The 15,115-nt window shown below is 43.4% G+C and overlaps 1 protein-coding gene across 1 annotated transcript in view; it reads left to right on the top strand.

The window, feature by feature from the left end:
• Positions 1-15,115, top strand: part of apc2 (APC regulator of WNT signaling pathway 2) — a 119,597-nt gene that overhangs the window by 62,051 nt on the left and 42,431 nt on the right. The window contains exons 6-8 of the mRNA XM_028816616.2: positions 2,598-2,711; positions 12,918-12,995; positions 15,013-15,105. Coding sequence (XP_028672449.2) covers positions 2,598-2,711; positions 12,918-12,995; positions 15,013-15,105 — 285 coding nt within the window. The remainder of the gene's footprint in view (positions 1-2,597; positions 2,712-12,917; positions 12,996-15,012; positions 15,106-15,115) is intronic.

Consider the following 15,115-nt stretch of genomic DNA (forward strand, 5'->3'; position numbering starts at 1 on the left):
CTCTGAGGGTGTTGATGGAGAAACAGAGAGAAGGACAGAAGGAGTTGCATTGTGTCTTTGTGGACCTGGAGAAAGCAAATGACAGGGTGATGAGAGGAGTTGTGATATTGTATGAGGAAGTCGGGAGTGGCAGAGAAGGCGTATGATGAGTTGTATGACAGATTGGACACTAAGGAGGGAGAAAAGGATGGGTGGGCTACAGAGAGGGGCAGAGCTGGGAAAGATGTGCAGCAGGTTAGGGTGATAAAGGATAAAGATGGAAACATACTCATAAGTGAGGAGAGTGTGTTGAGAAGATGGAAAGAGTACTTTGAGAGGCTGATGAATGAAGAGAATGAGAGAGAGAAGAGGTTGGATGATGTGGAGATAGTGAATCAGGGAAGTGTAATGGATTAGCAAGGAGGAAGTAAGGACAGAGATGAAGAGGATGAAGAATGGAAAAGCCGCTGGTCCAGATGACGTACCTGTGGAAGCATGGAGGTGTTTAGGAGAGATGACAGTGGGGTTTTTAACCAGATTGTTTAATGGAATCTTGGAAAGTGAGAGGATGCCTGAGGAGTGGAGAAGTGGACTGGTGCTGATATTTAAGAATAAGGAGGATGTGCAGGACTGTAGTAACTACAGGGGGAAAAAATTGATGAGCCACAGCATGAAGTTATGGGAAAGAGTAGTGGAAGTTCAGTTAAGAAGTGAGGTGATGATTAGTGAGCAGCAATGTAGTTTCATGCCAAGAAAGAGCACCACAGATGTGATGTTTGCTCTGAGGATGTTGATGGAGAAGTAGAGAGAAGGTCAGAAGGAGTTGCATTGTGTCTTAGTGGACCTGGAGAAAGCATATAACAGGGTGACTAGAGAGGAGTTGTGGTATTGTATGAGGAAGTCAGGAGTGGCAGAGAAGTACGTAAGAGTTGTATAGGATATGTACGAGGGAAGTGTGACCGTGGTGAGGTCTGCAGTAGGAGTGACGGAGGTGGGATTACATCATGGATCGGCTCTGACCCCTTTCTTATTTGCAGTGGTGATGAACAGGTTGACAGATGAGATTAGACAGGAGTCCCCGTGGACTGTGATGTTTGCTGATGACAGTGATCTGTAGAGAGAGTAGAGACCCTGGAGAGGCGGAGATCTGCTCTAGAGAGGAGAATAATGAAGGTCATTAGGACCACCAAGACAAAATACATGTGTGTGAATGAGAGGGAGGTCAGTGGAGTGGTGAGGATGAGGGAGTAGAGTTGGTGAAGGTGGATGAGTTTAAATACTTGGGATCAGCAGTACAGAGTAATGGGGATTGTGGAAGAGAAGTGAAGAAAAGAGAGTGCAGGCAGGGTGGAGTGAGTGGAGAAGAGTGTCAGGAGTGATTGGTGACAGACGGGTATCAGCAAGAGTGAAAGGGATGGTCTACAGGATGGTAGTGAGACCAGCTATGTTATATGGGCTGGAGACGGTGGCACAGGAGACAGAGCTGGAGGTGGCAGAGGTAAAGATGTTAAAATTTGCATTGGGTGTGATGAGGATGGACAGGATTAGAAATGAGGACATTAGAGGGTCAGCTCAGGTGGGACAGTTGGGAAACAAAGTTAGAGAGGCGAGAATGCGTTGGTTTGGACATGTGCAGAGGAGAGGTGCATGCTGGGTATGTAGGGAGAAGGGTGTTAAGGATAGAGCTGCCAGGGAAGAGGAGAAGAGGAAGGCCTAAGAGGAGGTTTATGGATGTGGTGAGAGAGGACATGCAGGTGATGGGGGTGACAGGGCAAGATGGAGAGGACAGAAAGATATGGAAGAAGATGATCCACTGTGGTAACCCCTGATGGGAACAACCGAAAGAAGAGGAAGAAGAAGATGAAGAGTAGAAATGGGACAGGCCAGGAAATAAAATCAGATATGGGGAGAACAAGTGCAGAGACAAAACCCACTGGTAACACCTGGTAACAGCAAACCCCCCAATGGGGCCACAGTTGAAACAGATAGAAAGAGGTGGAGCCCAGAAGAGGTAGGATTGGGGTGGAGCCAAAACCCACTGCTAACATCATGTAACACAACACTCCCCCACATGACCCACTGACAGCCATGGGAGGGGCCCTGAATAAGGAAGAGCCTGAGGTGAGCTTACTGGTAACAGCCTCAAAGAGACACGAGTGCCTGGCTGCACGAGGGGTCTGACAGCGCGTGTTCTCTCCCAGGGCCCGGACCACTCACAAGCCCCAAGATGTCATCCGTCCTGCCTCGAGAGACCAGAGACTCACTAATGGCAGTGGTAAGGGACTTTTGGAAAAGACCCCGGTGTCACACATGGCCAACTTCAAGATGAAAGCAGTGGCCTATGTGGTTCATGAGGGTAGTGATGGCACCACATGGCACTCCTCATTGAATCCCTGTGTTCCTGTCACATGTCCAGTCAGACTGTCGAGTGACCCTAAACTGACCTACGAGTGACGGAATGCATTGGCGCCCCCTACAGGGCAGGTTTTCTGCTGCTTTACATATAGGCTATGCCACCTCAGCTGTGACCAGTGCAGTGCAGGGTGAATGATTGGATGGACTGTGTATTCTGCATGTCTCCAGGACTCACAGTTTCCCACTTGCTTGTCTCTTTTCAGTTCTCCATGCAGATGGACCTGATCAGACAGCAGCTCGAGTTTGAGGCCAATCAGCTGCGCTCGGTGATGGAGGAACGCTTTGGCACCAGTGATGAGATGGTTCAGCGTACTCAGGTCTTCCTTTTTACTTCTTTTGTGTTGCTTACAGTAAGAAAGAGACACCAACAATGGTTAATTATAACATCGTAAATGACGTGGCTCTTGATGTCCTGATTGTGATGCTTAAAGCAGCTCAACGAGACAGAGTTCTTACTAAGCTGTGGTGGAATATGCTCAGTCAACTTCATACTTCATATAGTGCCTTTCAAAACAAGCTAAACTGGTACAGTCATACAAGGGTGTCACAGAAACTGGGGCTGCCCCTCCACAGGTCCGGCACTTTTTGGCTGAAAGTTGCTTTAAAGTGCAGTTCACTTTTCTGCTCAGGGCGGTGTGGTGTGGCCATGACAGGACTTGTCTGGCTCGGTAGGCTCAATGTCTGAAGGTGTGGACTAATGGTGGGCCATGATGGGATGACAGACAGTCAGCAGGGGCCACACAAATCCTTGCAGTTGGCCTTAGCGGCAGCCTAATTAACATTCAAAGGCCATGCCGTCCTGCACCCGCTAATGATGGGTGTTGCCATCTGCTGGCAGAAAACCCAAACGTTTGGATCCTGAATCTTACTATCGAAAAAAACCCCAAACATGCAAAACAAATGTATGTGTCAGCAGCTGGTTACTTCAGCTCAATGAGCGGAGTGCATTCACTCATGGGGGGGCCTTCACTTACAACATACACGCAGGGCGCTATAAAAATGTAGGTTGTGGGGCTGGTACCATCCAAATGGTGTTCATTTCTCACCTTTTCATGGTCTCACCAAAGTTGTCTGGGGTGTCAGACACTTTGGAATTCTTTCTGACAAGAGTTTGATGAAGTTCATAAGAAGACCCCACGTGATAGCAGCAAACAGCAGACAAGAAGCATGGCGGCGATGGAGAATAAGTGGCCATCAAAACAGAAAAGGTTAAAGGGCCCATCTTTGCTTGATTCACTGTGGCAGCGTCTAGTGGTGAAGATGTTGGATTTACCTGTGTAGGAGTCACCAAACCTGTATGCTAAAAAAAAAATACACATCCACACGGCTGTACGGCACTTGGAGCACACTAGAGAAAGGAGCTATATAAAAGTAAAGGGCTGTTTGTCGGACCCAATGGCACCTGTGACAGATAAGGGGCGCTAATAAGGGACAGATAACAGATAAGGGACGCTATCGTCCCCTTGAACCCTCAGACAACACATTCTAACACCAGGTAAAAGTCCATCCATCCATCCATCCATTGTCTAACCCGCTGAATCCGAACACAGGGTCACGGGGGTCTGCTGGAGCCAATCCCAGCCAACACAGGGCACAAGGCAGGAAACAATCCTGGGCAGGGTGCCAACCCACCGCAGGACACACACAAACACACACACACAAGCACACACTAGGGCCAATTTAGAATTGCCAATCCACCTAACCTGCATGTCTTTGGACTGTGGGAGGAAACCGGAGTGCCCGGAGGAAACCCACGCAGACACGGGGAGAACATGCAAACTCCACGCAGGGAGGACCCAGGAAGCGAACCCAGGTCTCCTAACTGCGAGGCAGCAGCGCTACCACTGCGCCACCGTGCCGCCCCCAGGTAAAAGTCCAATAAGTAAATTTAATAATTCTAATAATGTACACAAAGCACCTCCACTCCACAATACTCAATAATAAACAATCAATAAACAGTAATCCACAATAATCAATTCCTCCACTCCCAGCAGCTCAGTCACCCTTCCTCCCAACTCAGCTCAACTTGCTGGGTTTTCCCAGAATCCTTTATAGTCCTTGACCCGGAAGTGCTTCTTTCTCTCAGTCCATGTGATTTTATAACACTTCCGGGTCAGGTGAAAACTCCTTCTTTTCTTCGTCCCAGAAGTACTTAGTTAATTCCATTCCCGTGACTAGAAAGTACTTCCGGGCTATAATAAAAATCCTCGTGCCTTCCTGCAGCGTCCCCTGGAGGCCCCCATGGTATCCAGCAGTGCTGTGATGTAAAACTCCACTGTCCATGATGCCCTGCTGGAACTCGGGGCACCTCCACCTGGCGGCGTGGGGGTATTGGCCGGGATGAACTGCCAGCCATATACCACACACCATATAAGAGAGGCTGATACAAAAACAATTGCACTGCACCATAGCACATGTGGCAAATAGAAATGCGCTATATAAAGGCGCTGAAAAGGTTTGTTAATGATGTCCTGGAATAAGCCCATCCATCCATTATCCAACCTGCTATATCCTAACTACAGGGTCACAGGAGGTCTGCTGGAGCCAATCCCAGACAACACAGGGTGGCAAGGCAGGAACAAATCTGGGGCAGGGCACCAGCCCACTGCAGGGCACACACACCCACACACCAAACACACACACTAGGGACAATTTAAGATCACCAATGCACCTAACCTGCATGTCTTTGGACTGTGGGAGGAAACCCACGTAGACACGGGGAGAACATGCAGACTCCACACAGGGAGGACCTGGGAAGCAAACCCGAGTCTCCTAACTGCGAGGCAGCATGCTACCCACTGCGCCACCCCCTGGAATAAGTTGGTGATAAAATAGGCATACAGACTGTACTGTATACTGTAAACTGTACTGCTTTACTTGTGCTATATAAAATAAAGGCTTGTTTGTTGGTCCCAATGGCACCATCCAAGAAGTGCTAATGAAATACACATCTACTGTAGTTGTTATAGTAGTGCTATATAAAGGTTTGTTTGTTGGTGCTAATGATTTCCTACTAAAGTTGGTGATAAAACACGCATACAGATAATAGTTCTGTACTGCTGTACTTGGGACATATGATAGAAAGGTGCCATATAAAATAAAGCATTGTTTGTTGGTCCCAATGGCACCGTACAAGAAATGCTAACAAAATACACCTGCAGTGGTACTATACCACAGTACATAATAATACATTTTTATTTATACAAGGCACCTTTCAGAGAACTCAAAAACACCAAGCAAACAATAAATAAATAAAAGACACAATTATAAACAACTTAAAACATCAGAAAATCTAAAAATTAAAACCAAACAAAACCACTATAATCAGAATCACATGAGTGACAGAGAAACGTCCTATATACAGTGAAGGTTTGTTTGGTGGTCCAGATAGATAGATAGATAGATAGATAGATGTGAAAGGCACTATATAATAGATAGATAGATAGATAGATAGATAGATAGATAGATAGATAGATAGATAGATAGATAGATAGATAGATAGATAGATAGATAGATGTGAAAGGCACTATATAATAGATAGATAGATAGATAGATAGATAGATAGATAGATAGATAGATAGATAGATAGATAGATAGATAGATAGATAGATAGATAGATAGATACTTTATTAATCCCAAGGGGAAATTCACATGCTTGATTTCCTAATGATCTCCTGCAAAAGCTGGTGATGAAACACACATACTGTACAGATAACAGAACTGTACTGCTTTACTTGTGGCATACGACAGAAAGATGATAAATTAAATAAAGGCTTGTCTGTTGTTCCCAGTGGCACCATTTCAGAGGTGCTAATGAATTACACATACAGTACAGTTGTATAACTCCTCAGTACGTGCTCCATAATGAAAGCTACCATATAAAGGTTTGTTAGTTGTTCCTAATGATTTCCTGCCAAATCTGGTGATAAAACACACACACAGATAACTGTACAGTACTCTTGTATTTGTGGCGTCCTCTAGGAAGGTGCAATGTAAAATAAAGGAAGGTTTGTTGGTCCCAATGACATCACACAGGAGCTTTAATTTAAATACACATACAGGGAATTGTACTGTGCCATCATACCTGTGGCATACAAAATGAAGGTTTGAATATTGACACTAATGATGTCCTGCAAAAGCCAGATACTAAACAGATATCCAGATAATTGTACTGTACCACCGCACTTATGAAATACTAGAGAAAGGCAATATAACAAAGACATGAACATTAAACAGCATTTCATACCAAAAGGATACGTGCAAATCAAATGTGACATGGGCTGCACCTACGGTTTGTAATTGGGGCTGGGGTCAGCTGAGACCCCCATGGTGGTGTACCCTCAAACTGGATTAAGCAGGTTTGACAACTGATGGATACATCCTAAATACAGGAACCCCTCTTAATTCTTTGGATTTTTGTTTTTCATTGGCTGAGCTTTCAAAGTAACAACTTCCTTTTCATATCTGACATGCCTTATGGACACAGTAGTATTACAGCAGTAACATTAAGTGTATTGGATTAACAGAAAATATGCAATATGCATCATAACAAAATTAGACAGGTGCATAAATGTGGGCACCGCAACAGAGATATGACATCAATACTTAGTTGAGCCTCCTTTTGGCCTCTAGACGCTGTCCTCCTATAGCCTCTGATGAGTGTCTGATTCTGGATGGAGGTCTTGTTCACCATTCTTCATACAAAATCTCTCCAGTTCAGTTCAGTTTGATGGACAGCCTACTTCAAATCATCCCATAGATTGTCGCTGATATTCAAGTCAGGGGACTGTGACAGCCATTCCAGAACATTGTACTCCTCTCTCTGCATGAATGCCTTTGTAGATTTCCAACTGTGTTTTGGGTCGTTGTCTTGTTTTAATATCCAACCCCTGCGTAACTTCAACTTTGTGACTGATGCTTGAACATTATCCTGAAGAATTTGTTGATATTGGGTTGAATTCATGCGACCCTCGACTTTAACAAGGGCCCCAGTCCCTGAACTGGCCACACAGCCCCACAGAATGATGGAACCTCCACCAAAGGTGACAGGAGGTAGCAGGTGTTTGTCTTGGAATGCGGTGTTCTTCTTCCGCCATGCAAAGCGATTTTTGTTCTGACCAAATAACTCCATTTTTGTCTCATCAGTCCAAAGCACTTTGTTCCAAAATGAATCTGACTTGTCTAAATGAGCATTGGCATACAACAAGCGACTCTGTTTGTGGCGTGAGTGCAGAAAGGGCTTCTTTCTCATCACCCTGCCATACAGATGTTCTGAATTGTAGAACGATGTACAGATACACCATCTGCAGCCAGATGTTCTTGCAGGTCTTTGGAGGTGATCTGTGGGTTGTCTGTCACCATTCTCACAATCCTGCTCATATGCCGCTCCTGTATTTGTCTTGGCCTGCCAGACCTGCTGGTTTAACAGCAACTGTGCCTGTGGCCTTCCATTTTCTGATTCCATTCCTTACAGTTACAGAAACTGACAGTTTAAACCTCTGAGATGGCTTTTTGTAGCCTTCCCCTAAACCAGGAGACTCAACAATCTTTGTTTTCAGATCTTTTGAGAGTTGCTTTGTGGATCCCATGCTGTCAGTCATCAGAGGAGAGTCAAAGGGAAGGAAGCACAACTTGTAATTGACCTCCTTAAATCCCTTTACAGTGGTGTGAAAAACTATTTGCCCCCTTCCTGATTTCTTATTCTTTTGCATGTTTGTCACACAAAATGTTTCTGATCATCAAACACATTTAACCATTAGTCAAATATAACACAAGTAAACACAAAATGCAGTTTTTAAATGATGGTTTTTATTATTTAGGGAGAAAAAAAATCCAAACCTACATGGCCCTGTGTGAGAAAGTAATTGCCCCTTCGTTAAAAAATAACCTAACTGTGGTGTATCACACCTGAGTTCAATTTCCGTAGCCACCCCCAGGCCTGATTACTGCCACACCTGTTTCAATCAAGAAATCACTTAAATAGGAGCTGCCTGACACAGAGAAGTAGACCAAAAGCACCTCAAAAGCTAGACATCATGCCAAGATCCAAAGAAATTCAGGAACAAATGAGAACAGAAGTAATTGAGATCTATCAGTCTGGTAAAGGTTATAAAGCAATTTCTAAAGCTTTGGGACTCCAGCGAACCACAGTGAGAGCCATTATCCACAAATGGCAAAAACATGGAACAGTGGTGAACCTTACCAGGAGTGGCCGGCCGACCACAATTACCCCAAGAGCGCAGAGACGACTCATCCGAGAGGTCACAAAAGACCCCAGGACAACGTCTAAAGAACTGCAGGCCTCACTTGCCTCAATTAAGGTCAGTGTTCACGACTCCACCATAAGAAAGAGACTGAGCAAAAATGGCCTGCATGGCAGATTTCCAAGACGCAAACCACTGTTAAGCAAAAAGAACATTAGGGCTCGTCTCAATTTTGCTAAGAAACATCTCAATGATTGCCAAGACTTTTGGGAAAATACCTTGTGGACTGATGAGACAAAAGTTGAACTTTTTGGAAGGCAAATGTCCCGTTACATCTGGCGTAAAAGGAACACAGCATTTCAGAAAAAGAACATCATACCAACAGTAAAATATGGTGGTGGTAGTGTGATGGTCTGGGGTTGTTTTGCTGCTTCAGGACCTGGAAGGCTTGCTGTGATAGATGGAACCATGAATTCTACTGTCTACCAAAAAATCCTGAAGGAGAATGTCCGGCCATCTGAAAAACAAAATGAAGACTTTGGAGTGGCCTAGTCAAAGTCCTGACCTGAATCCAATTGAGATGCTATGGCATGACCTTAAAAAGGCGGTTCATGCTAGAAAACCCTCAAATAAAGCTGAATTACAACAATTTTGCAAAGATGAGTGGGCCAAAATTCCTCCAGAGCGCTGTAATAGACTCATTGCAAGTTATCGCAAACGCTTGATTGCAGTTATTGCTGCTAAGGGTGGCCCAACCAGTTATTAGGTTCAGGGGGCAATTACTTTTTCACACAGGGCCATGTAGGTTTGGATTTTTTTTTCTCCCTAAATAATAAAAACCACCATTTACAAACTGCATTTTGTGTTTACTTGTGTTATATTTGACTAATGGTTAAATGTGTTTGATGATCAGAAACATTTTGTGTGACAAACATGCAAAAGAATAAGAAATCAGGAAGGGGGCAAATAGTTTTTCACACCACTGTATATCTCATGATGGGACACACCTGTCTATGAAGTTCAAGGCTTAATGAGCTCATCAACCAATCAGCATTGAGTAGTGACAGGCATTCAAATCAGCACAATGACAAGGGGACCCACATTTGTGCACAGCCAGTTTTTCACATTTGATTTCATTTCATACAACTAAATACTGCGTCACTAAAAATCTTTGTTCAAAAAACACCGCAGTACTCAGATGTTCCTACGAAATGAAAGACAGACCACTGATTATCTTTATTGTTGAAAGGAGAGTCAATTATTATGCAGGCTGAGTGGGGGTCCCAAACTTTTTCATATGACTGTAAGTGGCTAATCAACACAGGCCTTCAACAGTGGGTCCAGATGGAGTATTGCCACAACTGCTGAAGGCCTGTGCGTTGGAGCTGGGGAGTCCTCTACAGAGCATCTTCAACCTGAGCTTGGAACAGGGGAGATTCCTGAGGCTTTGGAAAACATCTTGCATCACCCCAGTCTCAAAGATATCACGTCCTGGTGAGCTGAATGACTTCAGGCCTGTCACCCTGACGTTACATTTGATGAAGACCATGGAGCGGCTGCTGCTTCACCACCTGAGGCCACAGATCCGCCACACCCTTGACCCTCTGCAGTTTGCATACCAGGAGAAGGTGGGAGCGGAGGATGCCATCATCTACATGCTATACCAGTCCCTCTCCCACTTGGACAGAGGCAGTGGTGCAGTAAGAATTATGTTTCTGGACTTCTCTAGCACCTTCAACACCATCCAACCTCTCCTCCTTAGGGACAAGCTGACAGAGATGGGTGTAGTTTCATATCTGGTGGCATCTTACAGACAGACCTCAGTATGTGCGTCTTGGGAACTGCACGTCTGACATTGTGGTCAGCAACACAGGAGCACCTCAGGGGACTGTACTTTCTCCAGTCCTGTTCAGCCTATATACATCGGATTTCAAATACAACTCGGAGTCCTGCCATGTGCAAATGTTCACTGAAGACACTGCTATCGTGGGCTGCATCAGAAGTGGGCTGGAGGAGGAGTACAGGAACCTAATCAAGGACTTTGTTAAATGGTGCGACTCAAACCACCTACACCTGAACACCAGCAAAACCAAGGAGCTGGTGGTGGATTTTAGGAGGCCCAGGCCCCTCATGGACCCCGTGATCATCAGAGGTGACTGTGTGCAGACCTATAAATACCTGGGAGTGCAGCTGGATTATAAATTGGACTGGACTGCCAATACTGATGCTCTGTGTAAGAGAGGACAGAGCCGACTATACTTCCATAGAAGGCTGGCGTCCTTCAACATCTGCAATAAGATGCAGCAGATGTTCTGTCAGGCGGTTGTGGCGAGCGCCCTCTTCTACGCGGTGGTGTGCTGGGGAGGCAGCATAAAGAAGAAAGACACCTCACACCTGGACAAACTGGTGAGGAAGGCAGGCTCTATTGTAGGCATGGAGCTGGACAGTTTGACATCCGTGGCAGAGCGATGGGTGCTGAGCAGACTCCTGTCAATTATGGAGAATCCACTGCATCCACTGAACAGGATCATCTCCAGACAGAGGAGCAGCTTCAGCAACAGACTGCTGTCACCGTCCTGCTCCACTGACAGACTGAGGAGATCGTTCCTCCACCACACTATGTGACTCTTCAATTCCACCCGGGGGGGTAAACGTTAACATTATACAAAGTTATGGACTGTTATACCTGCATTGTTATCACTCTTTAATTTAATATTGTTATTATCAGTATGCTGCTACTGGAGTATGGGAATTACCCCTAGGGATTAATAAAGTATCTATCTATCTATCTATCTATCTATCTATCTATCTATCTATCTATCTATCTATCTATCTATCTATCTATCTATCTATCTATCTATCTAATCGTTAATCCCATTTTGAAAATACTCGTACCACTATACTTGTGGAATACTAGAGAAAGGCACTATATTAAATAAAGTTTTGTTTGTGGTCCCAATGGCACCATTTAAGTGGTGCTAATGAAATACTCATCCAGTTGTATTCTCTACCACATTCCATGTGTCACAGTGCCATATAAAGGTTTGTTTGTTGGTCCTCATGATTTCCTGCAAAACCCGATGACAAAACACACACAGAGATAAGTTTACCATCCTGCTGTACTTGTGGCATACTGTATACAGTATATATATATATAAAGAAAGGTGCTAAATAAAATAAAACAATGTCTGATTTTACCAAAAGCATCATACAGGAGCTGTTATATAAGTACACATACGGAGCCATTGTACCTGTAGTATACTAGAGAAAGGCACTATATGAAGGTTTGTGTCTTGGTCCTAATTAAATCCTGTTAAAGTTGGTAATAAAATAGATGTACTCTACAACTGTACTTATGAAATGCTATAGAAAAGCACTATAAAAGAAGATGCTGTTTGTTGGTCCTAATGACAGTATACAGGAGCAGTTATTAAAATTCACATCCAGACAATCGTACTGTCCTGCTCTGTTTGTGGCACACTAGAGAAAGCTGGTGTATAAAATAAAGGTTTGTTTGTTGGCCCTAATGACACCATATTGATAAAATACACATACAGACGTATTGTACTTCAATACATGTGGCGTATAGAAAGGCGCTCTATAAGGGTTTGTGTGTTGGTCCTATTAATCTCCCACCAAAATATATCAAGTGGTACTGAACCATTGTACTTGTGGCATACTATCGAAAGTTGATATGTAAAGTTAAGGTTTGCTTGTTCGCCTAAATGGAGCCACACAGGAGCCGCTATTAACACGGCACGGCTCATCACAATGGCACTGTAGTCCTGTATCTGTGGTATTCACTATAGAAGGGCACCATGTAAAGTAAAGGTGTGGGCTTTTCCCAATAGTATCACCTGTGCTGTAAAATCAGCGTACGCTCCCAAGCTTCCTCCTCCTCCTCCTCCTCCATACAGAAGCTGGACAGACTTGAGATGAAAGTCTATTTGTGAAGGGGGCTCCTCTTGGCTTTTTTTTAATGCTCTTTCAAAGGGGGTTTTCATTGAAGGGCTCGACTGTATTTGAGTTGACAACCAGGCATGAGGGTGGCGTACAGAATGCTGTTTTCTTTTTCTTTTTTTCAAAATGTTACAGCAGGTTTGTCACTTGTACAGAATTCGGATGTTCCTTCTGGCTCACATGTAATTGGGACAACATACGGCATTTAAGGCACAATGGCCACAAGTCTTACGGTCCTCCCTTGATCTAAAACAGCTCCATTGTGAAAAGCACTGTGTGATGACCAGTCACACTCTTTCTTGTGTGCTCCTGGGAGACTCATTATTGGATTAAATTAATCTTCCCACTGGCTCTCTACAGATCCGAGCTGCTCGGCTGGAGCAACTGGAGAAGGAGATGCAGGACGTGCAGGAGAAGATGCAGCACTCAGATGGACAGGTAGGACATGACAGCTGGGAGCTCAAGCTTCATTTTGTGCTCTGTAACAGGACAAGATGGTTGAACTTGTGTCTGTCCGTAAAGGACGTGTGGGTCAGAATAGGCACAGATGGCACCGCCTCGCTGTCTGTTAACATCATGCACTGCATTTACTAAGATAAAGAGTAAAGGCTTTATATAATTGATACTCTATAACAATTTAGTATAGATGCTGTGTAACAGACATGATATAACAGACAGGTACAGTAGATGTGTGAAAGTCACTATATAACAGAAAAATACAGTATCTGTAGAGAGGAAAGGCACTATATTATAGAAGATAGACATTGAGAGGGAGAGGAAAGGCAATATATAACAGATAGATCAGGGGTCCCCAACTCTGGTCTTGGAGGGCCGCAGTGGATGCAGGTTTTCATTCTAACCCTTTTCTTAATTAGTGACCTGTTTGTGCTGTTTCTTTTCTCTTAATCAGCAGCCAAACAATAATGAGATAGAAAATGAGCCAAAACACGACCAGCAAACCGTGTCCATCATACAATATCTGAACATCAAAAAAGATGAAGGTCTCAGGAATGTGGATCTGCTCAGGTCCTCAAAACATTTTAACAGAGCTGCTCTTGGAAAAGAGAAAATCAACAATTTCGGAAAATGTCTGCTAATGTACAACGAGAGCAGCAACAAGCCATGGAATTAAAGAATAAAGAACAAGTTTAATTAACGACGAGACTCGACGCCTCATTAAGCAGCTGCTTGGAGTGAAATTGGTTGGAGTTTGAGGCCCTGACTTAGCTGTTCTTCTGTTGGCTCCCTCACTTCACGTTTCATTTCTGTTTGGGTGCCTTTTAAGGAAAGAAATGAAGAAATTCAGAGGAACAATGAAGACATTCAGGGAAACAAATCTTATAAAACAAGTCAATTAAAATTAATTCAGAAACAAGTTAATTAGATGCAAAAACAGGTTACTAATTAAGAAAAAGGTTAGAATGAAAACCTGCAGCCACTGGGGCCCTCCAGGACCGGAGTTGGGCACCCCTGAAACAGATAGACATGAAAGGTACTATAGATTAGTAGACAGATGGATAAACAGGAAAGGCTGTCTATAATAGATAGATAGATAGATAGATAGATAGATAGATAGATAGATAGATAGATAGATAGATAGATAGATAGATAGATAGATAGATAGATAGTGTAGTTGGCAGGATTAGATAGATAGATAGATAGATAGATAGATAGATAGATAGATAGATAGATAGATAGATAGATAGATAGATAGATAGATAGATAGATAGATAGTGTAGTTGGCAGGATTAGATAGATAGATAGATAGTGTAGTTGGCAGGATTAGATAGATAGATAGATAGCGTAGTTGGCAGGATTAGATAGATAGATAGATAGATAGATAGATAGCATAGTCGGCAGGATTAGATAGATAGATAGATAGATAGATAGATAGATAGATAGATAGATAGATAGATAGATAGATAGATAGATAGCGTAGTTGGCAGGATTAGATAGATAGATAGATAGATAGATAGCATAGTCGGCAGGATTAGATAGATAGATAGATAGATAGATAGATAGATAGATAGATAGATAGATAGATAGATAGATAGATAGATAGATAGATAGATAGATAGATAGATGATTGGTTGATTCTGCATTTCTCACTCAATTCTGTTTTTCATCACTTGAATTGGACACCACAAGACTATCTGGGCTTTGTTTTTAACTACATGTCATTGTAAAGTGCGTTAATAAATCAAGTATTTAATGTTGTCTACTAGCATATTATTGCATTCTGTTACCGCTGTTATTTTCTATTTGACTGATTGTTAGAAAAATATTTAATAAAGATGTGGTAATTGACTCTTTGACGTGAAGTTCTCAGATTTTAAAGTCGAATTACTAAGCACCCCAACAACCTAAAACCTTGCCCCATGCAGACATTTTCTAAATTGTTAAACCAAGTCGGTCTCCATGATGATAACCACATGCTGTTGCCTTATCTCTTCAGGCCTTTGGAAGTACCAAGCTGCTTGCACCCGAGTTGGAGAACACATCAAATAATCCCACTGGGCCAGAAGTGACCAGCGAATCGGGTAACAAGGTAATAAATG

The sequence above is a fragment of the Erpetoichthys calabaricus genome, chromosome 12 (assembly GCF_900747795.2).
Source record: "Erpetoichthys calabaricus chromosome 12, fErpCal1.3, whole genome shotgun sequence".
NCBI classification, from domain to species: domain Eukaryota; kingdom Metazoa; phylum Chordata; class Cladistia; order Polypteriformes; family Polypteridae; genus Erpetoichthys; species Erpetoichthys calabaricus.